Raw genomic sequence first — 26,645 nt, 5'->3', positions numbered from 1 at the left:
CTTTGATTTTAGTGTACTAAATTCTATTTTATTCTATTTAACTCTTGCTCTGACAATCAGTGTTGTATTGCTGCTGGTACCCGAATTTCTTTGAGGGACCTTCCCAAAGGGATTAATAAAGTATATTCTATTCTATTCTATTGTACAATCCCACCTTTAAATCTCGGAAAAACTTGATGCCTAAGTTGTGTTAGGGCAGGACTGATCGCTAAAGTTGATTTTTGACAGATAAGTACTATGTAAACATGATCGTTTCTGGAATCTAACACAGCAGGAACTGAGAGTGACAGAAAACAGTTGCACAAAACTACATAACCACCAGTAAAAAAAATAAACTTAAAAAAATATTGTCCCACATGAGTATTAAACTTAAATATATCCCTTAGTCGGCCTTTGTCCATGCTTGTATGCAAACAGAAATCAAAGATTTGAATCAAAAACAGGATTAACGGTTGTCATGTCTGTCCACCCCCGGAGAAGCAGCTGAGCAGCATCAGTAATGACGGTTAACGGTTTAAAGTGTTTTTAGAAGAAGCCCAATTACATTGCTTGAACAAGAGCGTTTCATGTAATTAGCTTCCCGTACTTTGGATCACGCTGTGCAATATTTACGGCAGTTTGTTTGCACGCAAACACGCTTCCACCACAACAGTACAGCTCACACTTAATCACTAAAGACTAAATCAGAGGCCCCGGCTGCTCTCAGTGTGTTAGCCAAAGTTGCTTTTAATTAAAGTAGTTTTTGCTGCGTTGCTCAGTCAAGCTTATGAGCCATCCATCGTCTGGCTGACGGGAGTTCAACGGCAGCAAGGAGCTGCAGGGTGTCAGGTTCCTGCAATTATGATGCCACTCTATTGTCTGTAAATGGCTTCCCTCTCTCTTAGCAAATTAATACTACAACGGCATGCGAGGATATCAGCCGCCACATCGTAAATCCACCTGAGAGTGGCTGAGGCAGAACATGACTCCATAAAAAGAAGAAAAAAAAAACCAGCTTAATGGTGTTACAACAGGGGTCATGCTCCTGCCTCCCTCACACGAAGGGGTGGAGGAAACAAGCTATCAGGCTGACACCCAGGTGGAGTTTATAGCCTGCGGAAGGCTGTTCTGTTATCGACACAAGTGCCAGCTGTAGTTCACCTATGAATCCAAACATATTCTACTCGGATGGGAATTACATGACGGATTTTCTTTGTGTTTACATTTTTCTGGGTGTTGGGAGCCACGGCAACAGAAATAAAGAGGAAGGAACACACGCAAAGAGTTTGGCAGCGGCACAACTGCAATTATGAGTCACTGCTCCCCATAAGCAATCACGACTGTTTCTGCCCCAGTCAAAGAGGATAACATCAGGCAGGGACAGGGCAGCAGGACTGCATCCCAAATGAGCTCACGTCCTTCAATCTCCCCATCATCTCCCCTTCAAAAGGAGCAGGTATTAGAGTGACTGAACTTGGCTGCATGCGGTACTGCTCATCGCACTGTATCAAAACGAAAGAGCCAAATGACTTTGTGAAAGTCTTCTCTCTCTCTCTCTCTCTCTTCTCCTCCTTCAGGAAACTTTTACTCTTGAGTTTCTGGATGAAGCATGGCTTGTCTGCACATGGTCTTCTTGGAACGGGCTGCAGCTGGCAACAATCCCGCCCTGCTGTGGCCAAGTTAGCTTTCCAGGATGAGATGGTAAATATGGCAGCATTTTGCCACTGTTATAGAGTGAGGGTGGGGGGGCGTTCCATGTGGTTTGAAGGCACCATTTGCTTGCGGTGGGAATGGGAAGTCGCAGATCTGCAAGGACTCAGAGATAAGTGAGGCCATCCTAAAGATGAATGGGCCATTTAAAAGCCCTGCGGATGCCCACACATCTATCAAGCTAAAAGAGAAAATGCCACTTTTACATTGGAGATATGAGCATTTCATCCTTGTCCTGGAGGAAATGAAGAGCTCATCCACTTGATTGGGCCGTCTCTCCTTCAGGCCGACACCCTATCCAAACACGTCCAGCCCCAATTCCTCACACCCGTTTCCTTGTCACCAAGCAACTGTTGCGCTCTCGTCACATGGTCTTTGGGCTTTCTTGTGGTTTCATCATAGGCCGTGATGGGAAACAGAACCACTACCGCATGAAAGTTAGGGAGAAGGGGGGGAAAGCCTCCTATAAAATACATGCAGATCTACAAATAGAAAAAGTCCGGGAAAGGGAAGAAGGAGGACTCGCCCTTGACCAAGCCCTGTTTGCGCTCACAGAATACAGCACCACCCCGGCAACAAGAAAAAAAACTAGCACAGAATCACTGCGAAAGAAAGAGAGAGAGAGAGAGAGAGAGAGAGAGAGCTAATCGCCCTGTTATTATATTTGTTAGGATCTGTGGCTAATGACTTCCACATTGCAACTTCAAATGCACTTGATGCTCTGAGAAAAGACGAGTTGAAGAGAAAGAAAGAGGCAACGATCATGTGATCTCCAGAAGATAAACAAACAAGCTTACGAACAAATCGTTTTTTTCTCAAACACACTGCCAGGTCGCACAAGAGCACTTATTTGTTGTGTTTGCTACGAGGGATGAAAAGCAGCGATAATTACAGACAACTGCTTCCTCACAGAGGGCCGACATAAAGAGCTTCCTTCCATCTTTATTATATGCTTTGCGCTCTGGGGACAGCTAAACCGGCTTAGCACATGAGCAATATTTCCACTATAATAAAATGAAAGAAACAAATGATAGAAGCATGCATGTGGAGTATTTTAGCAGAGGCAACAACACATCCCAAAACTGGAAGCTGCCCGCTGAACAGGGTTCCAAAGTCGACAAAAACGACAAATTATTGATATGTAGTCTGTTTCTCCTCCACAGCGTACTGGTAGCCATTACAGTTGTGGTGCTCATTAATGTCAGTGTAGTAAGAACGGAGGCCAGGGCCAGGCCAAACCGGGCCAGATGTAGTGGGTTACTGAGTTCTTTTCTAGGGGGACACAGCTGGCTGTAACACAAGTCTGGTTCCTCTTCAGCCCCCACCGACCTGAACAGAATCCCATTTCCACACAAAAACCACATCAAGCTTCAGGAAGACTGCTTCACATTTATTACCCAGGTTTCACAGATAGTCACACATTCAGTCAGGCTCTTGTAATGAAGTTGGATGCTGTTAGTGACTTCTCAGAGAGAGATAGAGAGAGGGAGGGAGGAGTTAATGGACCACACCTCACCTCCCCACTTCTCCTCTCCTATAAGAGGTTTTTTAAAAGCACCCTCATCTGAGAGGGTCAATGAAAGTGCAGGGAGTAAAAAAAAAAAAAAAAGATGGGTGATGAGAACAGATGCCTCCAACTAGTTACGTCTGCAGACAATGACTCCTCAATGGGGCTTTTAAAGTCTTCTTCCTTTCATTTTGTGCTTTTGTCATAGGTTGTAGTCCCAGATAACCAGGCCATAAACCGAGACCTCATTCAGTCCCAAAATAGCCTCAATCGCCACCATTCTTCGTGCAAAAAACCCTCCGCTGCACCACCCCCTGAGTTCACTACCACAGTAGCCACAGACCCACAGGACTCCCTGCCAGAGCTGCTGCTGGGTAGCACCTATAAAACGTGGCCCCATCTCATTTTTGTGCGGCCCCTATTATTTAGCTCCGTAATGGAAAGAGTCTAATCTGCTGGAGCCAGTGGTGGGCTACAATCGCTGCCAAAATCCTCTCTGTTTGAAGTTGTTAGTTGCAAAAAATGGAAAACATAAAAGTTCTTTTTTTAATGCCACAAGTTCCTCACTGGCTCTTAAATTAAGCATTACGTCTTACGCGATTTTAAAAACATCAATCAGCAATCATGCTGAAAAAGATAAAACCTCCACCTCTGTAGGATTTCCTGTAGTGGTTGAAGTGATATCTGACAAAACACAGCACAGATGGGCAAGGTTAGCTTTGGCTCAGTGAATGGACAAGGATGGAACGAGGTGGGACGTTTCAGAGTTTCGCTTGGCAGACGTTCAGGGAGTGACTGATGGGCTGCAGACTCTGACAATGACGTAAAAGGACATTCAGAGACTTCAGAGCCGCAACCCTCAGGGGGAGAAGCCGCTGGCAAAATATTGACATCAGGGACCCATCAGCCAGCCTGACATGAGGGTGGATGGATGCGGTGTTTGGTTGAATTACCTCCCTCTGGTTATCTCCTGAATTTCTTTTCAATATGTGCCAAAAAAACAAGCTTGCATTTCCAAACATTATAAAAGTTTCTTCACCTCTAACACTGTCCTCACACACAATTACATCCATCTCCTTACAGCGAGAAGACAGGGGTTACAGGGTTAAACAAATAGAAGGAGAAATCTCCCGCATACTCAACACATGCAGCTGAACCTGCTCTAAACCAACTCTGACACCAGAGTAAACAGACTTCATGCAGCCAGGAGAAAGTAGGGACTATATGAATGGGTATAGGGAGGCGAGCGGAGGTAGAGAAGCTGAGATGGCCTGAGATTCAGTTCAGAGCTTCCCAAGGTGCTCAATTAGGGCGTCTGGGATCGATCCTCCTCAAATGAAACCAAAGTGCAAATCAGAGAGGTGCATTCAGACTGCAGGAAAGATTGTAAAAGACTAATTGAAAAGAAAGAAGAGTCAGGGTGGGACAAAGACCATTTTTATGATGCCACAGATTGTTAACCCAGGCTCTAATTTTCTCCTACTTCTACACAGCACCAGTTCAGCGAACAATTCACATTTCCCCATGTTATAGACAGGGCCGACAAAGACCAGGCTTGTAAAATTAACAGCAAACAACAGACCCCAGCGCCAGGGGTCTGACTCTGAGTGTGCAAAATCTCATTCCAGAGGAGCTCTGTGGCGCAGCTGCGTGCTGGGGCCCTTTAGCAGCAAACAAACAAGCGATGCAGGGCTTTAGGGAGAGAAAATATGTCCCGGTAATGCGTGTGAAGAAAATAACACAACCCCATATGGGCAGGCTGCCTTTGATAACCAGAGGATCTACGGCTTGTGACACAAGTCATGATGGCTCACTGTTGCTAATGGCCCTATGCGCCTCACATGGGGGTGTTTTAAGCTTCTTTTTTGTTTTGCCAGTAAAATGATCTCTCAGTCAACTCGCACTGTCAGATGCCCTGATAAACATATGCAGTGACAAAACATGCATTGATGTGCGCTCCAACCCACATCGTTCCAGCTCTTTCTGTCTCCCCTCCCATTGCACTTACAGTAAGAATGAAAGGGAGCAATTTTCATCAGTAGAGCAGCCGCAGTATTTTAAGATAGATCCGATGTGGAGGGAAGGAAGAACACACACTTGCACACACACACACACACACATACACAGGCTCCTTTGTTCCCTCAGTGGTAGGGCCAGTGTCATTGTGGTGATGCCATTCTCACCCACTCATCACTGCACAGTAGATATCACCCACCGAGGCGTTGTGTCTGTGTGGACATGTCTGTCAGTTCCCTAACTCCTCTCCAGTGTTTTCAAAGGCAGTGATCAATTTGTGGTAACATTATGTAAGCTGTGCGGTCAGCACGGATTCAGCTCGCCTCCTGTCTGCTCTCTCATTCCAGGATTTGTTTCCTACACGGTGATGCACCTCAGATTTATACCCCATAAGTTGATGCAGCTTAAGTTAACATAAAAGCCATAAAAGCGCCTCAAAGGAAGGTGAACCATGAAGAACTAAAAGAAGGGTTGTCCCTGAACACACCTGTTTTCGATCGTCCTGTTTGCGCGCAGGTTAGCTGGTATCTGTGGAATGTAAATTATATGTGGTTTGGTTTGAGCTGAACTTCTGTCAGTGCTGTTGCAGGAGATCATGTGCAACCATTACAGCAACCCCACCCCCCCACCCCCCACCCCCCGCCCCACTGGTGTGATTACAGGTTCCAGAGAAGATGAGGTTTGACTATGATAAATAAAGGTCTCAGGTTTTAGGGGTGGGATCGAAGTGAGCTGCCCTGCTAATGCAACAACCAAAACAAAACAAACTGCGGCACCAGATCAAAGGCTCGCTGCATTTTCCTGTTTGTTCTTGAAAGACATATTGAAACAAAATTATGACTGTATGAATGTTTGACAAGAAGCAGGAGGAGCTGCAGTGTTAGCCCTGCACGATATGAGAATGAGATACTGTGATGACGACCAAATGTTGCACACCACCTGGCTAACCTCACCACCAGCATCACCACCTAGTGGTTCCTGTTTCCCCATGTTATGGTATGGATTGTGTCTGGATCTTCACACCAGATCCTCGGGGAGGCACTAGGCTCCAGATAACATAGGTTTGAGAATCATACAAGCCCTTCAAGCCAGGACAAGACTTCAATCTCAGAAGGGCAATGCAGGAACACCGCGGTCATCCAAGCCATTTAAAAAGGAGCTATGGAGCTATGGTGTGCAGCAAAAAAATGTGATCAGAATCAGCTTTTTAGCTGTACAGCCCTGCCACGAGGAAGAAACAAGGTGTTATTAGTACATTTCTCTTTGTGAAATGTGAAGTCGTTTTTATGAACTCTCTAGACAGTGAATGCAGATTAAATTACCTGGTGATTTAGAGAAATAAAGTGTTATTTTCTGCTGTTCTAAAGCATAAACATGCCTCTGCACAACCGGAAACCATACCCAGCTAGCATCACAGCCTATAGTGACGTATTTGTTGCACATCACAGAAGTAATGTAAAGGCTGCTTTGAGAAATTAGAAATATATATTGGAATTCTAGCTTCTAGTAGCTTCTCATGAAGGTGCAGATGTGGCTTGTAAGGGAGCGCTATATTTTCGTTCTACTTTTTTGATGAGTTATTTCCTGTTGTGGAGATTTATTCTTTCCAGCAGTCGCACATGACACCAAAAATTTAAGGAGTAAGTGAATCAGTGGCAGCTTAAGGAAGGGAGGCAGTGGAAAAGTCATCTCCGTTTCAGCTGAGTGGATAAACAGGTGGTTTTTGTCTTTGTTGCATAAATATGATAAAGAGATGTATAAAGACAAGAGACAAAGTCAGAAGGTTTCTTATCAGTTATCAACATAGTTTGCTTCATTATTGTGTGAAATGACATAAGTAGAAAAGTAGAAATCTAAATCAGTCATCTGTGTATCTGTAATCCGACCACCATGACCAGGAGTCCCATCATCTGGAGGATCCTGAGCTTTAAGGTTTCCTTTACGATAATTGTTACCTTCAGAAATAAAACAATGCGGTTAACTGGAAATTCAGCTTAAGTTGATCAAGTGTGTGAGTGAGGCTTAGCCCTGTGTTGTGATTAAGCGTTACTAAATCAGACAAACATTTCATTCACACTTTGGGCAGTGTGGAGAATGAAATAGATTGAGGAGGAAAGTCTGCTGGAGGGAGGTCAGTGCTGACAGAAATGCTAACAATGTATACTGAATGCTGAAGTTCGAGCAACTTTTACTTCTTTGCCTGCAGTGGCTGATTAACAGACTCCATGTGTGGAGCACAAACATGCACCCATCTGCATCCAATGAATCTCCAAGTGTGCTCGTTTGGGGGAGAGTGGTAAACACATCAGAAAAAAGGCCCCAGTGTGTTTGTTTTGTCTATCTTTGTAAACTACAGATGGAGGCACTGCTCTCAGCATTCTTCAGTGTGTTTGGATTTGGTTTTACACTTTTAATCTGTGTACATTTTGAAGAAACATTACAAGATATTTGACGCAATCGCTTATTGCCTTTTGTTGGCTTTGGAACAATCAGGGATCATTTGTTTCGATGTGTGGATGGAGCGCTGTTTTCTCTTTTAATTATCTTGCGTGAACGACCAGGTCAGAGCACTGCTGGAGCCCATGTAGGCTGTATAAAATCACAAAAGGTTGTCAGATAAACCGCAACAGAGTGCACTTAAAGGGACACAATAACAACAGCACAATAGGCTACAACAGAGGGGACCACAGCGTTCAACATCGGACCCCTTTTGAAACAGCCACGTCTCCAGTTCCTGATCTTGACTTTGAAAGCGATCCTTTTTCATTGTGGTTTGTGCGGCTGTGGGAAGAGCAGCATTACTGGGAACCAGATGGCTCTGGTAAAAAGACAGGGGGCATCCCAGTGGCCTCCCTGAGAAGGGGATCTATTACGGAGGATCTATTGAGGGTCATAGATTTTGTTTCATGGCATCGGCCGAGTGTGACCACCCTTTGGTTGGCGTGGGTCGTGAGCTGGTGCCACGTAGGCTGCAGCAGACCCGGCCCGTTTTGTGCTCACTTCTGAGAGCTGTATTCACCTTCAATGCAGGACAGACAACTAAATCGGGGGCCTCTTGGCGACTTGGGTTACATCCCTTTTGACTCTTTCAAAGGGCCTAGCATTGCAATGGGATATGACCGGCTCTATGGCTTTTTGGGACAATGGCTGTTTGTAAAAACGGTTGACTGGGATGTTCCTCTCTGCACGAACTGTTTACCTTTGAAAGCACCTCAGCTGGCGTTTACTTCCATATTCTTTCAAACCGGACACACACTGAAACTGCCGAACCTCTCTTCTACGCTCTCTGATCCACTGATCCACAGTTCTCTGTCACGGCTTCTTAGCTCTCTCCACTGCTGGCTTTGTTCCTTTGTTTGCTGTCCACTTACCAATGTCTGCTCCCCTCACTTGTCCAAATGTTTGCTCTGTCCACTTAGCCATGTCCACTTAGTTGGCCTTGTCAAATCAGTGCAGTCTGTGGGCGTTTCCTGCAAGAAGGAAAGGCGACAATTTGCCTCTTCGGCCACAAACTGCAGCAGCTGGACACAAACCAGACCCCGAGGCTCAGCAGCGAAATTACTCTCCATTTATTTAAAGTGGTTGCCATTACTCTACCGCAGTACAGCACAGACCTCAGTGGCCCTGACCCAAACATAACTGCAATATAAAAAGAACTAAAGTTCGCCGGACAGGTCATGTCTCACACAGTAGCAATTCAATATCCTCCCGTTATGTTCTTGGTTACGCTTCTCAAAACTCTGAATTGCATGTGACACCACAAAAATACATGGTTGCTTTGAAACTCAAGCCCGTGGAGATTTTTACAAAAACACCCACACCAGTCACTGGCGAGATGATTGGAACATGTTACATGTTTGAATCAAAGAAAGAATAACAGCTAATTTACCTCAATCCCTACTATGTCAAAAAAGCTGTATTAATAGTACGTTCGAAAAGAGAAATACAGACACAGGAAGCCGGGATGGTTCTGGGCCTGAACCAGAACAAATCTAACTGAAGCTGACTTTTTTTTCCTCCTTAAAAATGCAGACACAATACATCATCCATACAGAGTAGCAAAGCTGCACTTCCTTTCAGAGCCGATAACAGTCACTTCACGTCATTATATGAATGTAGCTCTGAGGCAGGAAGATGTATTTTGTGTAATGTTTTCATGCATGAGACACTTCCTACCTGGGACCTTAAAACCTCTCTTATAATTCCATTCAGTGTGAATTAAATTGAGTTTTGATAATGAAAACAATTGTTTGTTTGAGAGTTAATAGAATTCATGGAGGAACATAAGGCTCCATGGTATTTCATTACTGTTCTCTGAGTATTTGATTTACCCTCACGCCCTGGAGTGTGTGTTCCAGCTGATGGGCTCTGACTGCTGCAGAGAGCAGCGGCAAAGCTGAGAGAGAATGTCATTCGGCATCGACTGGAGTGGGTCTCCTCATGCATACGCAAATGTCAAGGTACACGAGGAGGCCGGGGAACACAGCTCATGCATAATGGTATTAAAATGGGAAGTTGAATAGAGTGTAAGGGAGGAACGGAAGAAAACTTCTGAATAGTTTGAGATAGCGAAAGCTATTATCCAAAAACCAACATGTCACAGTCATTTAGCAAAACACTCTTGACTGGTCTTGAATGACCTTTGAGCAACAAAACCTCACAAACCAGTACTCTACCACATCAGTACACTCTCCCACCTAAACATTGTTTATCTCTTTCAAGCTTGACAGTTGTGTACAACTAGCAGCAGCTTGACAGCTTAATTCCATGTTGTCTCACAGGACCGCCTCTGTGGATGAGGGACTGGAGTGACACACTCCAAACCTTACAGCACTCTTGCCTTTTTTCGGGGATCCTTCTGACGCAGGAACTGGTCAGGGTGCTTTGCATGCAAGGTCGCCTCAATCAGCTGCCCGAGCAGGTGGTGATTTGCACAAGGTGAGAGCAAAATGAGAGAGAGCTGCAGTCAACACCGGAAGTTGTTTTAAAAAAAGAGAAATGGACACATAGTAAGAGGTACTTCGATCAAACGAGGGTAAGCCTTTGAACACGACAGGACGAGAATCACATTGGCATGATAATAAGCATGATTGTGTTTATAATAACTAGGTCTGTTTCTCCGTCTTGGTGGTTGGTGGTTTCGTGGGCGGTCCAGTCCCTTGGCATGGGAGAACAAGGGCGTTGCCCACAACTTGACCTTTTGCAGGGCACCTCCCAGAGGTCGGCAGGAAGTAAACGGGCAGCAGCTTGATACAGAAGCACACATTTCAGACCTGGGATTTTTTTTTTCTTTTTCTTTCCAAACTATGATCCAGATTACTTTTAGGCAAGCAAATGATGGAATTCTTCAAAATGCTTGCCTGCCTTCACAAGTTAAGACACGCTGGGTATCATAAGTGTTGGTATATGCAAAAAGGAAAATACTTTCATTTCAGACTTTCATGTCTGGCTTCTAAATGAATGTAAATTACACTGTGGTTCCATCTATCACTGTATCTATTGTCACGTAAATATATGTGGAGATTTGTACTTTGTCTCTCTACCCTCAGCCATGACATGTGCTGTTTCCATAGCGATGCAGGACATGATATTGCGGTGCAAAATGAGCTCACACGGACTAAAAATGTGAAAATAGGAAAACTACTCAGGGTTTAGAGGATTAATTATGCAAATGGTTTAATTAGCTATACAGCTAACTCTAGTCTAGCCAACACATCCTCAAACTTTAATGACAGACAAGGTCGGTTAGCAATGTCCTCCAACACCAACAAAGCCCTTTCATCCAGGAGACTGAGAGCTTTGTGTCTTCTGTCCAACAAAAACTTTGCTGTTGTTCCATTCACAGTACTTTGTTTGTGTTAAAACTCTAACACAGTGTTAAAAACACAGATCTAACTTCTCCCATCTTTAAGGTGTTGACAGGTCATGTCCTGACTTTTTGGACTGTTGTCTTGTCAAACTTTTTTCATAAACAGATTTATGAGGGCTCCAAAGGGTGTACGAGTCATTATGCACATTCACAACACACAAGAGTTTACTGTGATAACATCCAGAACACACTGAGGTGACCTGTGTGTCATCTACAGGACATTTAAAGGAGCACTTAGGGAGTGGTGTAGAAAAGTTTTAGTGAGATTAGCCCATTTGTCGGAGCGCTCATCATTCAGGTGAGTGATGAGAGAATAGACAGCTAAAGCAACCATGTGTCGCCTCGGTAGATTGTTCTGCTCCTGTGATGGATGCAGACACTTCTGCATGTCCTTGAGTGGAAAGAAGTTAAGAGAACAACAGCTCTGAAACTTTTTTCTTAGGAAGAGTGTAATCTATTTATACAAATAGTTTAAGTGTGATGTGTTGAGGTATGAAGATTTTTGGCCAAAAGCTCAGCTCAGAACGGTGGTAATTATTGTCACATGGGAGACACCACTCAAAATGCATTTTCAAAAGACAAGGTACTGTCCCAGCAGCTATGAGGAGGGATTGTGACCTAAGGTAGAAGGAGACGAGCTGTGTTAGTCACATTGCATGATTGTGCACTTCTCATATTTGACTGATTATGCAGAACTTATTCCATGGACAATACTGGCCTTTGTGCAGTCATCCATTACCCCGGTGTCGACGTGTTATCACCCACGAGGACCCGTGTCAAAACAAGTGGGGGGTAGAGCACTATGAAGAGTGCTGAATAAAAACATGGTGCAGAGAGGTTTAGCCCTAGAAGGCCAGTCATCATCATGGCCACATAGTAGACCATGACATGATCTTCATGAATAGAACAACAGCACTTCTACCTAGAATGAGTCTCTTCATTCTAGCCTCTGTTTTCTGGGAAGCAAAGGGAGCGTTGATACCAGGAAGAGGCTCTGACAACACTAAATCTAAGACAGCTATGGGAGAAAATCTCCAGTGGGAAGCTGACAAGAGGAGTGATCTATTCGTAACACTGTCAGGTTTAAAAGTATTATGGTTTATTTTTGTGTGCTGAGGAAAAACCTGCAAATACAACCTCAGTATGACCTTGATAAAGCTTATTGCTTTATTGCTTTGGCCACAACAATGCTGATGAGACAACAATAAAGTTAAAGGCTGTAAAAAAAACTGAGACAAGGAGCCAAATGATTGTGCAGAACAAAGAAGAACTGCAGAATTAGGTGGTAAATCCCTGTGAAAGAGCTGCACACAAAATTAATAAGCATTTTTAAATCCAAGTCCAAGTCTGGGAAGTAGTCAGGACAACAGTCGCACTGGTTCCTACACATCCTTAATCATTAGTTGTGTATCTCAGCGCGCACACTCTGGTCTCTTAGAGTGGTTTGTCTGCTGCACAGAAGCTCACCAGGGGAGGAGGAGAGGTTTCCATCTCCATCTCTGAACCGGAAAAGCAAGAGGGACCACAGCAGCCACATCTAAGACCCAGACCCCATGCACCCTCTTCCCATAACGCCCTCTGCCACTCACCACACTGAGCGCAGAGGCTTTACCCACACACCGAAAGCCCTTATGTGAAAGTCTTTTACAATCCGCTGTCTCTCCTCAAACCAGCGCTCCTCTGCGACCACCTCTGCCAACACAAGCTCGTGTTTCTTCAAACGGCTGAAGATGGTCTGTTATTATCTTTCTGAGCCAGACGATTCAGAGTATCTCTCCTTCACACACACTCACAAAGATCTCTCTGTCTCACGGGGGTTACAAAGGTTGCTGGAGCCGAGTCATAAACTGCAGCGTATGGGCTGCATTTACAAGTGGAGAAAAGATTAAGTCAGGAGAAATATAGTGTCTGGGTGTATAGGGGGGGAGTTGAGAAGTGGGGGACAGGCAGACAGGGCTGTGTGTTGGGTGAGGTGTGTGTGTGTGTGTGTGTGGGAGGAGGATATGAGACCTCTTGGTTTGACACCTGACATGGCCCCTTTAAACTTGGGGAGTTTATAGAGACTCCAGATGGTTGCAGCTGCCTCACATTTACACACACAATGGTGATGTTGAAGTATATTAACTCTAACTTTAACTCATTTATTTGATTCATTATCAACATTATTTCAAAGGATTGATCTTTGGCTCAATTATTTTTCACATTTCACAGACTTATTAATTGATTTTCACACATTGATGATCAGAATCAGCTGTTCATTCATGTGCACCAGCACTGCAAAGAAGACTTTGTTCTAAAGTTGTCATGCCTCCGCCTGAGGGTTTTATTTTGTCAAACACCTCTGAGATACTGAAGCCACATTCAGCACAATGTGCTGTGTTATGATTACACATATTTGTGTTTGACAAGACAGGTCATTAAATCAGTGCAGGACTTTTGCAGGGAACAATTATCTGCCACAAATATTGTCACACAAAGCAAAAACATAAACTGCGGAGTTGATCCACCACTGCACAAGTGATGAGAGCTACGAGTTGATGTAGACGTAAGAGCCACCGCTGCAGAACTCACTGCACAGAGCTGCATTTCTGACACAACAGGAGGCGAGCACATACAGCTGAATCAACACTTCCTTTCCGAAAAAAAACGCCACATTTAGACAATAATACACCTGCCAGATACGACACATGGTTATGTTTACGCTAACAGAACATATGGACGTATTGCCAGGTGTCAAACCCAATCAGGAGTCAGGACACAGGTCAAGGTTGAAGGCTGTTTAGGTTCGACTCAGTGTTTTTGTTTTTTAATCGTGGCTAGATTTGGAATATTAATACTAAAAAACCAACAGGAAAAGATCATCCTAAAACATTCTTACTCATAACATTAAACACATTTACATGGTTGTGCGGCTGCCATTTTCAGCTACCATTGGGATAGGTCCCTGGCCCTTTGAACACGTAGCACAGAAGAAATATGTACATATGTTCTGTTTTAAAAGACTAAAATATTAACCCCTTGTTACGTTATCCAGATCTCTCTTGGTGAAATCGGAGCTGCAGCAAACTCTAAACTTCACCCATGTAGTCTAGAACCTTCAATTTATTCTAGTGATTAAACCTTACAGCACAAGTAGGGCTTGTCCACCTGGGTTTGCTTTTGAGTCGAGCATGGACCTCCTTCTCCCTTGTCAAGTTTCTGCTTCATCATAAACTGTTCCCTCAGACTCCAACATATCATCATACACGTTAACTGATGTTCAGACTGAATATCACTATCTACAGCTAGCTGGTTTGCATGCTAACTTCTAGCTTTTCTTTGTCCACAGTCCAAACAAAAGGTCACTGAATGTGAATGTTACACCAAACATGTGAAAAAAATCCACTTACAGACTTTCCAGCATCAGAAGAATGTGCATCAAGCTACAATCACTCTGCAGCAGCTTCTGTAAACCACAATCACATCGCCTGCTGTGCTGCACAACGCTCAGTTCTGCATGTGGTCATGTGCGATGACTGACAGAGCCCAGGCCAACATAGTGTCTCGCCGGACAGCGATCAGACCCGGGGCAGAAGAGGAGGCGGGTTGCCAGATGCAACAGAGAGCTGCCAGTTTATGCAGCAGCTTACACACATAAAGGGAAATCACAACATATGCTGTCAATCCATCCACCCATCACTCTGTGTGATGACTGCACTCCCTCAATTACCAGTGTTGAATAAAGGTTTTAATATCCCTGGTCTAACAAGTCATTTCATGCATGTCTAGTAAATAAGGATATAGCACTTCTTGCCTCTTTCGATCAGTGGTCAAGAACAGCCTGATACTAACCTGATGTTTCTTTAAATCAGGTCTTATTCCTGACAGCTCTGTCTTCTGTAATCACATAATGAGAGTGCATACCATAATGCTAAAATGTCACAGCATGCCCTTTTCAAGCCTAAGCTTGACACAAAGTGTTTTCCTTTAAAGGTAAAAGAAAGACAATCCTGTGAAACACATTTGTTTCATGTTGCTCATGTTGAAGATCTGTCTGTGAAAAGTGGGATCAGAGAGCTCAGTCGGTGCTAACTTTGAATCAAAGCAATCCTTTCTTACAATTCTTTGTAAAAATCGGCCACTTAAGAGCTCTCTGAAGAACCCTTTACATCACACTTTTACTTGACTTTTTGCAGAAAGCAAAGAAGAAATGATTTAAGGGAAAAAATAGACTATTACAAACACCCTTTAAAGAGCAAAGCTGAAGTGAGACATCACATGTTTGTTCTAGTTCTTTCCAGTCATGTAAGCAAACTACTCAGTTGCAGGCTGTCCTGTGTCAGAGTGGCATCAACCTTCTCTTACCCAATACGCAGAGCTGCTCCTTTAATCATTGCCTGACATCAGTTGGGGAACCATTAAGACACATTATGGGCTCTACCTGCACTGGCAGCCTCATCAAACAGCTTCCACAACTTCTATAACATGATGCATCATTTATGTAAACAAACCACCCATCATCGACCCACCAGTAAGACCAGTCACTAATACCAGGAAGATCAAAAGGAGGATAAATCTCTCCTCATTAACCAGCTCGAGCTTGTTTAGGGCACAAACACCATGAGCTACATCATTACCGGCTTATAGAGCAATGGAGTGAATTACGCCTCATCCTTGACAGCCCTGACACGATTCAGCTTCCACTCTGTGTGCACGTTTGTGTGAAGCAGCTGCCAAAGAGAGCAACGGCAGGCCGCAGTCAGACACAACAGCATGCGGGAGTTTGAATGAGGTGGAACTGTATTCATTTGCATTATGGCTAAGAGTGTGTGGCAAATCGTCGCTCATCAGACAGTCCACTATAAATAGATGTGAAATACGTGTGCTAAATAATAGCAGCTGTTTCTAGACTAAAGTTTTTTTTCTCAAAACTTGTGCACCAGTTTCATGATATCATTTCTGCACATTGAGTCTTGAAAGAATCGGGTCCCTGAAGCAATGCATTGTGGTACTTGTATGAGCACAGCAGCTCAGACTGGGCCTTGTCTGTCAGTATGGCACACATGGAGGAGGTTTTTGGCTTCGGATACCTACACTGACTCTGCACCAGCATACAGTTGGTCAAATGTGTGCAGAAGAAGATGCTGGACAACAAGACACGGAAATTCCTGCAGCACACTAACAATATGTGTATCAACTCCAGCTTTGCTCGTCACTTTTCCTCAACTTAATCAGTTTATCCTGAAGAACAAAAATAGCCAGCTGCAGTATCTTTTCATTTGAGCAGCATGGGTTAGTTAGAAAACAAATCCCAATGAACTGGCAGCTGCGTCATCGCTGCACATGCAGACGGTGGTCAGGGCTTCATATTCAGTTTAACCTTTTAATTCAGTCCAAACATATGAAGGGAGGATGAGTCACTTCTTTCATTTACAACAAGAGACTGACTTCTTGTAGACACATTAAATTAATGTTTTACTGTATGGTAAATATGGCACAGCTGACTTAAACTAAACATAAACTTGGCCTCTTTTCTCCCCCAGTGTTATGAGGGGGAATACCATTGCTTTAAATACTTTGTTAATACATAGGTACACATGGGAGTACTTACGCACTAGCCCAGATGGTGGACCCTCTAATTTGAAATCCAAGGGTATAATTAAGAGACAAAAAAATTAAAAAGGAAAGCACGAGGATTTGCTGCTTCGACATGAAACGCGGCACAAATTACAGCAAAAGAGAAGCCTGGTTTGTGTGGTCGTCATTATTAGACATCCACATTAAAACTAAATATTCTCGGGGAAGGGCAGCTCTGGAATGGAGATCCGGCTGTAACTTTAAAGTTCTGCAGATACACGGGCGCATGCCCCTGAGGATTAATGTGAACTTGATGGCAAATTAAATGGATGATATCAGATGACAGAGCCAAGGGGTTTATTCCTCCTCATACAGGGGGAGAGAGGGTCTGATGTCTGAATGGTTCAATTAAAAAGCAGCAGAAGAAGCCAGCAGTGCATATCTGATGGAGATTCTTATAAGCATGAACATGCAGTAAAATGGGTAGACAGTGTGACAGTGCAGCTCCGAGCTGCGGCAGGACAGGTAAACAGAAGCAGCGCAGGATGCGTTGGAGAGGCCAGTGCGTAAAAGCGGCTGCGTCAAACAGCCAGACGTTCCCATAACTGCTCCGACATGACACATTTGGGGAACATTTAGCAGAGATTCCCTATTATAAACACAACATCTTTTAGATTCAGTTGAACCCCTGTTGGGGTAGGGTTTCATCGCGAAGGCTCCGGGACACCCGGCTGGGGACCACAGCGTTTACGCCATCGGCGTGGAGGTAAGAGTGGAACACCTCATTCTGCTGTATTCCAGCTCTATTTGTGCGTGTCCATTGGCTGCAAACTTCTCAATTAAATACCTCTGCAGAGAGGGAGTGGGATGCCTATGAATGAAGTTGCTGCGGCTGCAAGCTGTGGCATGTTCGACATTACCGAACAGAACAAATATTATCATTATAATAACTTTGTGCCGTGAGTCGCACATTCTCTAATAGGATGAGAGCTTTGTGCGTTAAAGAGAAACTTTGGAGACGTTCCCGAGAAACAGCGAGCAGAAAAAAAAAGTTTGTCTTACCGGTATCGATATGATCAACAGCCGCGCACAAAATAAAACCAGCGAGAAGAAGAAGCGCAGAGGTGACGGTCCAGGAATCCATGGTGTGACTGAAGAGTCTCAACTGGCTCTCAGGTGAAGTGCAGGCTGACGGACGGATGCGCAGACCCAGGACAGTGTCGGGCTGACTTAACTTAAACCTGCCTGGTGGGTTGACCGTCTGCGTCTGTGCTGGAGTCGCGCTTTGGTCGGCGTTAAAAGTCCCTGAACTTCAAGGCAGGTCCTACAGCTACAACTACACTGACACCACAAAGACGAGACCAGATAGTAGAAAACAGGGATCCTATTTCCAACCCATGTGACAGGAAATAGGGGCAATGGATTCAACCTGCAGCGCTGAGGGGAAGCAGCAGAAAGAAAAGAGGAGGAGGAGGGAGGGAGGGAGGAAGGGAGGAGAGAAGGGGAGGGCGGGTGGCGGCCGGGGCTGGGGTTTGGAAGGTGGTCTCTGTGGTGCAATGAACAGCAGGTCCCCAAAGTTCCAAACATGATTTAAAGCCGTCCCTGCAGTGATAATACGATGATTAGAACTGTGTTACAACAAAACTAAAACTGCACAGAGAGAAGTCTCTCTGAAGGTTACAATGCATTTCCTTTCAGGTCCTTGTGGTGATATTACAGACACACAAGTGATGCACAAAGAGGATCAGGACAGTAAGTTGACTGGAAACCTGCTGTAACACAAGCCATGCAGGAATACTGAGGAAGCTTTCTGTAATGTTGGGGCTAAATCTTATTGGAAAGGTGAAAAGTAAGAAGGATTGGCACATGGTCCCTACTAATAATAAGCTACATCCTAACACGAGGCAGATCAATTAAGATGTGGATGAGTTTTCTTTGAGAGGACATTTTTGTTCCTGCTTCTGGAAAAACATCACAGTATGGTGGAAATAACAGCCAAGGACAATCTCTGCTTCTTATAAGCTCCAGAAGCTTCCGAGAAAAGGCTCAAATGTTTTAACAGATTATATTTAAATTCCATATATATTCATTTTAAAGCTTTCTCTTTGCATGTCTTTTTAGTAACATATCCCATATTCACTGGACAGAAACAGGTGCACAGAGCCCGCTGTCTGTGCCTCTCACCCCCTTTGCCATGTTTTTTTTGTTTTCCAGACTGGCAGCCTGACTTTAAGTGAAAAACAGCACCCTCTTGTGTTTGACTGTGAGCACCATGCAGCACAGTGAATGAGCGTCCAAGCCAAAAAGTAGCCAGTGAGCCTAAAAATAGAAAAGCCAGAATGAGCTCACCACTCTTGAAGGAGGAAAAAAAAAAAGGCCCAACATTGATTTTGCCAAAACCGACGGGGTTGAGATGGGGCGCGCTGGGAAAGTAATCTAGCATGACGTGTGCCCTTTAGAGGAATATAACAGTATGGCCTTCAGATACTGTCCGTTCACTGTGGTTGTGACTGAGATGTCATCGTTTTCTAAACAGTATTGCTGCATAACTGATAGTTTTCAGTTGACAGACATGCAGCAGAGCATTTGCCAAGATTACAGCAGTTCTTAAGAACAATTCTGAAGTAATTCTCTGCTACTTTATACTTACTATCAATTAGCTTTTCAGAGTCACTCCACTGCATTTATAGTTACAGTACAACTCGAGATTTTAGATGCAAAACATACAGCTAAAAAACACACAACTCGCACTGGTCTTTAAATTTGAAGAGAGCTCACTGCACTGCAACCCAGGACAACACATGACAACAGTGAGCAATCTCAGAACACAAGCAAATGCTGAAACAACAGAAATGCTCAACATAAGCAGAGCGGTCACTTTTTTACACAGAGCTTTTTCCGGGCAAAGCAGAGCTGCAGCAGCAGCAGCAGCTTAAATGTGCCCCGACATTCAATGTGAAAGGTACAGAGACGGGCTGGTTGCACCTTTGAGTTGGCAGTGGAGCCACAATCACTGCGTGAAAGGGTTTAATGCAGCAAATGCACCGCTGCAGCATTATCCTGGTTTTGTTTGTGAACAAGCAAAGGTGAGCAAAGGCAGACCTACAGAACAACATTATAACACAATCACTGTGATAGGGGCTAATGAGATGCAATGTAAATACCCAAAATACAAATATGGCATCCTAAAAAGGGGACACATTATTTGATGTTCAGCTAATTTCCAACACTGATATGTAGCAGACATTAACTATTCAGAGCATTAAACAACAAGTGTATTCCAGCCAGGTATGTACTTTTTGAGGTCCCCTAAATCCCCCATAAAACTGTGCCTAAAACATATTTAGGAGCCAGTGTGTTATCAGTACAACTGTTGATGCTAAATTACCTGATGTATTTGTATATTTGTGCAGAGTGGACCGGAACAATGTACATGTTATGGGTATGTCCTCATGCAAAGCAGATCCTCTGCCAGACTGAATACAAACTACCGTGTGTCTGTATGAAAATGAACCTGAGTCCTGTCATTACCTCCTCTTCTATCAGTCTGTGATGCTGCACAGCTCTGGTAGCAAGGCTTCCTTTGTCTTCTTTGTCCCTCTCTTTCTGGTTATGTATATGTGTGTGTGTGTGTGTGTGTGTGTGAACACACTGGGCTTGTCTGTACATGCCGCCTGGCCACATTCCTTGTGGTCTGCTGGAGTTACTGTAATTCTCTTCTGTGTTTTTTGCTCTCTCCAGATAAAACTTGGCACTTCCACGTTTTACATTCACACTTTATTTGTTGGCATTTTGCCTTTTAAATTTTTTTTTCCAGGACCATGTGTATGTGTGTGTGTGTTTGTGTGTATTTCTAGTGTGGGTGACCACTGCAGAGCCACTCGCTCTGCTTGTGTGTCCTGCCTGTTGAGTTATGCAAGATGGAGGCTGGAGGTCACAGCGAGAATGTTTCACCGAGATGTATTAGAAGGTACATCAGCATCCCTGACCTGCCTGCCAATGGGAAGTTATGCATAGTTGAATTAGAAGTTGGCCCAGATGCTTTGAATTCACAAATTCTGGAGCCAAGACTATGTCATGTCCTTGTTCTCACTTGGGTAAACATGAGTGTCTCGCCCTGAATCTTAATGCCACATTTCTCTCCCGTGTAGTCGAAACTATTTCTCCTTCTAAGCTTTTGTTCTTAGGATTAGAGAGGAGGATGTTCAGTTAGTTCTTCAGGATCTCAAATCTCTTTCCATCAGGGGAAAAAAACTAAAAACATAACTTAAAAATGAAAAATTGATAATAGGCCACACACATGATGCCTTGTCACACTAACAAAGGCAGAATTAGCAGATTTTCTCCAGATTTTGGAATAATTTGTTTACAAAGATAATCTGAAAATCTTTTGTTTTATGTTAACGGCACATATTGCCTGACGTCATTCGATCATGGGCCTGATGCAGCCACGAAGTAAAGATGTCGGTTGGTGATGGTGGTGAGATGCAGCAGGCTTTTACTCAGGAGTTTGAGGTTTGAGTCCCCCTGACACTGCAAGCTGTTTAGTTTCCCCCCTGGTGTCAGGTTTCGCTTTCACCTCACAGCGGAATTTGGCATGAAAAAAAAAAACTCGTTAAGGTTTGGCATTAAATTAAACAGGCTAAGGGGTCAGGTAAAGCACACAAATTCATATTGTACAATAAAAACCATTCTCATCGCACGGCCCACAAGTCACTGCCCCCATAAACATATAAAGATTGAGCCGGAGAAATACGCTCACATGTTCTGTGTTAAAGGACTGAACCTCATGTTGGTTGAGTTGGTGAGGACCGGCTGGTTTAAAGACATTTGACTTGGTTTCCTGCAGCCTTTGTAAAGGTCCCGAGGATGTCAGGCAACAGAATTCTGGCACGTGGACGATCACAGATCCTTTTTTTTTTGCTTACACATCTTAATTACTCATGTTTCATAGTTGTGAAATCAAGCTTAGAAAAAGTTCAGTTCAGACAGCTCCCTGCCCTGCGGCTGTCCTTTAAGACAGTGGTGTCCCCCCACTGATTTGTCTTCACATTGGAATTTAACAGGTAAAGGGAACTGTGATCTACTTCCTGCTGCGGTTTATCTGGCCAAAGCTTGATTTCCTTGATCACAATGTATTCAGAAGTGGAGATCTCACTATAAGTTAAAAAAAAGACTATCTACAAGTGAAGACAATGTATTTTCATTCATTAAAAGTGACACATTTGAGTTAGGACACATAACACTTCTCAGGCTAAATTTAGGAGAACAGGGACGTGCGTCTCACACCCTTGTGAAAAAAAACCCTGTTTTTCTGATTTCGGCAGCAATGTGACAAGAAAAAGAGGATGATTCTGTCTCCCTCTCTGACATCAACACTGAGTCACTGTTTGCTGTCGGGATCATTCTCCTCAGCGCCAAAATAATCTCTGCCATCGCTTGGCTCATGACATTAATTAAAAACAAAACACCCTGGCACTAACGTTGACGCACAACTTCTTCTGTCTGCTCCTGTGGGGGACACAGTGAGTCAAAGCGATTACTCAACAAAAGCATCTGGTTGTGTTTGAAGTCTGAGCGACCCCCCCCCCCCCCCTCCACACATCAGCGTCTATATGATCCACATCATTAGTGGTTGCGCACACAACACAACACACATTACTGTGTCACACTCTGACCCCAGCAAAGCTCCGCCAAAGACAAATGGCTACCTCTGGCTCTTTTGGTGTAGAAGCTCTCCAACCAATATCTCCTCTGGACTCCAATCTTCTGCACACACACACATAGACACACACCTGTGCAGGCCCCTGAGCCTACCTGTGTTCAAAGCATCCAGCCACCTGTGTATAACCAGCTGCTGTAGCCCCACAACCTCCCCCTTCGCCTCCTCCTCCTCCCCTACTGAGACACACAGTAGTCATACATCTTGCTCAGCCTCCCGGGTCTCTAATTAGGTTCCGGGTGGGTGACACCCTCAGGAATGTTTATTGTCACATCGCTGAGCTTTATCTCCTTTAAAGGGAAGAAGAAAAGAGGAAGAGATCAACGATAAAGGAAGAGAGATGGATGGAACATCTTCCTGTACATAATGAGATATTTATCAGCTCTTAATTACTTATATTAATTACAACTTCAATGTCTCACTGTCCTGTTTTACTATCATAATTACATTATACGCAAAGTAGATTTAAACACAGTGACAATGCATTTCCTTTAACTAGATTATAGAAGACAACCTTGTATAGACAGTCATCCTGGAGTGTGTTCATAATTCTTCAAAATTATTACATATTGAACGTCATACACCTAATGCCTGTATTGCCATAATTGCACTTTGACCTCCTTTGAGTAAAAAAAATAACATGAGAATGTAACAGACTGCACATGCTGGTTATTGCAACCACTGTTTACACTATTTACGAAAACATAGCAACACTGCAAATTATCCCTTAAGATGACATATCCATGTAGTGAAGGAGGACACCGAGTGTCTGCCACTCATGTTTCCTGCACCCTGTCCATCCGCCTCTGAGAGCAAACCTACCGAGGGCCTCAAAGCTTTCATAACCAAACCACAAACCAAACCTAAAGCATTTCAGCCCTTGTAAACTGGTCCCTGCATAAGCCATTATTCCATTTTTAGGAAATATTATAAAAGTGACTGATGCAATAACATAATAAACAAGGTGGCAAGGGCAGCAGACGTGCTGGGAAATTATACAAAATTATTAAAAAATAGATGATTAATCTTTATTTTGATCAGCATTCCTTTACTACTTATAACCTCTTGAAATTTAACATCCACCAAACCAGCAAAACTCCTTTTTCTGATGCACAAGCATTAAGAAATGACAGGTTAGATGTCCTTCCTGAAACACACGATGTTATTGTGAAAGCAGCTTTTTAGGATTGACATCAGCATTGATGGTTTCTTTTTGACAGCAAAAGTAAAGTAATACTGCCATTAGGTGGAGTCATGACATTATAATATCCATTTAGCTCTTATCCAACAAGCTATTACAGTAAATGCTGGTGAATTTAAGGAATAATACAGCATAAGTGGCGGGACAGTGGTTTCACTCAACATCCATTTCTGGCTGAGGACTGCATGACCTTGTTTTTCCTGATTACTGTGAGCTGGATAAATAAGTCAATTTTTTTTCTGTTTGCGTTCGTCCATTACTGCCAGCAAAGATAAGAACATCGTGGCCACCATCACAATCATTTTTCCAACTCATCACAGAGCAGGAAAGGAGCCAGAAGCCAGAGTACTGCTGGCTAGCGATTCTACACTTCCCGCCATGAAGTCCTCATCCAGTAACCCGGGTTGTGGGAATCATCTCGAGAAGGATCTCTGTTGTGGGTTCACAATGACAGTACATCTGACTCACACTCAGGAAGGGCTGCTAATGGTAACTGAGCATTGGAAATATGTCATATCTACTTGGAGAACAGTATGGTGCAGAGAGGGCGGAAGCCATGGCAACAAAGCTTGATGAAGCCTCTAAACAACAACAATGAAAGGACTCACGATACAAATCTGAGTTGTTAGAGTTGTATGTCTTCGAAGGACTGCAGAAAGTCACCACACTGAGCACAAACAACTGCAGCGGGTTTCGCTTTGTGGGGTATCTTGAGGCCAAACTTTGTTTTTCACACTGTGAATCATTTTTTTCCCCCTTCCATGTCAGACTTGACAACATTTCAAACATCCTGTGATGGGCGTCCTTCTTCGTGTCATCAATACAGTGAGATAACCACAATCCACCATATGCATAATGTAAACAATGTAGCCGTACCAAAGTTCGCATCCTCAAACTACGGTTCCCATCTGCCGTTTACAAAAAGACGATGACAAGATTTCAGCAGCTAAACAATTTTGCGGCCAAGTGAAAAGACAAACACAGGTTTGTGGAGTCACATATCCGCAGTGACACAATCCAGGAACCCAGCTTCAGGCCACAGAATGCAGGGACAGGTTTAGGGTTTCAAGACATAAACAGTCGATGCTAATACACCATGTTGTGCTGATGATTTGGCAGGTCTCCCACAATATCTCAGTCCTACTTTGAAATGAAACTAGTCAGGGGAAACTGTGTACTCCATGCAATCTTTAAGCATTCAGTTCAGAAGGCATGAAAAATCCAACGCCTGCAAACCAAAGTGCAACTTGAGGAAAAGAAACTTAGAAGAATTTTGCTTCTTGCATATATAGCAGATGGATAGCTAAATCCACAACAGAACTTTGCCAAGTTAAGTGCTGGTTTATTTATTTCTGTCCGTAAAATAATAAAACATGTAACAGAATAATACCAGTGAGTTGACAAAATCATTTGATATGTACACATTTGTGGCGCTTTGTGCACTGTAGTGAATATAACTAGATGGGAAGTCATCCTTAAAATCAGTTTGGAAAGGGCACACTCTTTCAAAAAAAAAACATTCTTGATGTGATTGGATAAAATATATTTACAAAATTAAACACATTGAGGCAAAACTTTCACATTTGCTGCCCCCATTTTCAGCTGTCATGCTGAGGAGTCCCGCCTCCAGACTGAATGTGCTACAGCAGATACACACAAACGGGTTGTTTCCAAAGCCTGGAACTAACTGATCACTTTCTATGTTTTCCTGGTGAGGATAAGCTTCATGAAGACCGAGGATGTGAGATGGATGGTTGCAGTATACTCCAGACTTTTTAGTCAGAAAAATACCTCAGTAGTGATTAAAAGACACTTTTTAAAGTCGAACTGTTCCCACCTGCCTTTTGCTACTACAGCTCTGTCTACTCATCTATTACTATTTGAAGTACCAATCTGTAAATAAACAACTCAATATGACTCACTACCTGGTGTTTGTTGCACCTAAAGTAGCATTGCTATGATGAGGATGGCTTGTGCAAGGCGGTGTAACCATGGTAACTGTGGCTACGTTCAGACTACCAGGCTGTCGCGACTCAAATAGGTCTGTATGAGCATACAAATCTGGATTGAGTCACTTCAGGACGTGGTCCTTAGCCGTTTGCTTTGTTGCCATTTGACATCAATGAGAGTGTGTGTCAAACTCAACAATAGAAGAAATTAGCACCGTGGTGCCGACAACAGCTCCACAAACAGCTAACAGTCCAGCCTTTCCTTGCCTTCTTGTTGTCATCCTCTGGAGCACTTTATCTAAAAATGTGCTGCAGTCACTCTCATGTCCTTTTCTCTTAATATGAACCACATTCGTCAGGTCTTACATGGTCTCATGAATATCACGTTTTTAACAGATGACACATGCGAGCGAGTCGATGTACACATGCGCGGTGTTTCAGAGGACACAGTGACGTTCACAGACACAAGTCTGATGAAAGACACTTGTAATCATGAATGTGAACCATCAAGAGGGGCAAATCTGATATGCGTAAAACATCCAAATTGAATGATGTGGCTTGGAATATGTAATAAGTCACGCTCAGGACCAAAGGATGCACAGCCTGCGTGTAAGCTCTGAACAGGCAACAAGTGGTTAAAAAAAAGCCTTTTGTTATTTCATGGAGCCTCTATAGATAACTAAACAACACTGTGAGCAAAGAAAACACTTAATTTAAATTACAAATACAGTACCATTGATCAGAAGCAATCCTGAAACACAATTACTCTCCTCTATATAAATATGAATAAGAAAAAATGAACCTGACGATGCTGTGAGAGCTGTGTCTTTGTCAATTAGAGCAGAACTGAATGGATACGGGGATATGAATACTTATGAGATCTTTGACCTTGTACTGAGGAAGAGAGAGAGTAAACTGTGGATCACAGCAGTGAGAATTCATAATGAGACAGAGAGAAATATAAAAGACCTTCAATGCCATCAGTGATATTAATCACAGGTGTATACAGACCCAAACTGTAAGAGGCACCACCAGCAAGTGTGTCTAGACAGTAAAACATTATCTGCCTGTAGGGCCTGAGAATGTGGGCTAACTAAACAAAACTGATTACACTTGAAAGCAAACGTCTACATAAA

The 26,645-nt window shown here is 43.5% G+C and overlaps 1 protein-coding gene across 2 annotated transcripts in view; it reads right to left on the bottom strand.

Moving 5' to 3' along the window:
• kremen1 (kringle containing transmembrane protein 1) overlaps positions 1-18,071 on the bottom strand; it is a 52,125-nt gene extending 34,054 nt beyond the window's left edge. For both annotated transcript variants that reach the window (XM_028415163.1, XM_028415164.1), the window contains exon 1: positions 17,700-18,071. In XM_028415163.1, coding sequence (XP_028270964.1) covers positions 17,700-17,781 — 82 coding nt within the window. In that variant the 5' untranslated portion in view covers positions 17,782-18,071. The remainder of the gene's footprint in view (positions 1-17,699) is intronic.
• Positions 18,072-26,645: the final 8,574 nt, after the last annotated feature.

The sequence above is a fragment of the Parambassis ranga genome, chromosome 9 (assembly GCF_900634625.1).
Source record: "Parambassis ranga chromosome 9, fParRan2.1, whole genome shotgun sequence".
Classification (NCBI taxonomy): Eukaryota; Metazoa; Chordata; class Actinopteri; family Ambassidae; genus Parambassis; species Parambassis ranga.
Note: the sequence above shows the minus strand (reverse complement) of the source record. Positions and strands in the feature narration are given on the sequence as shown.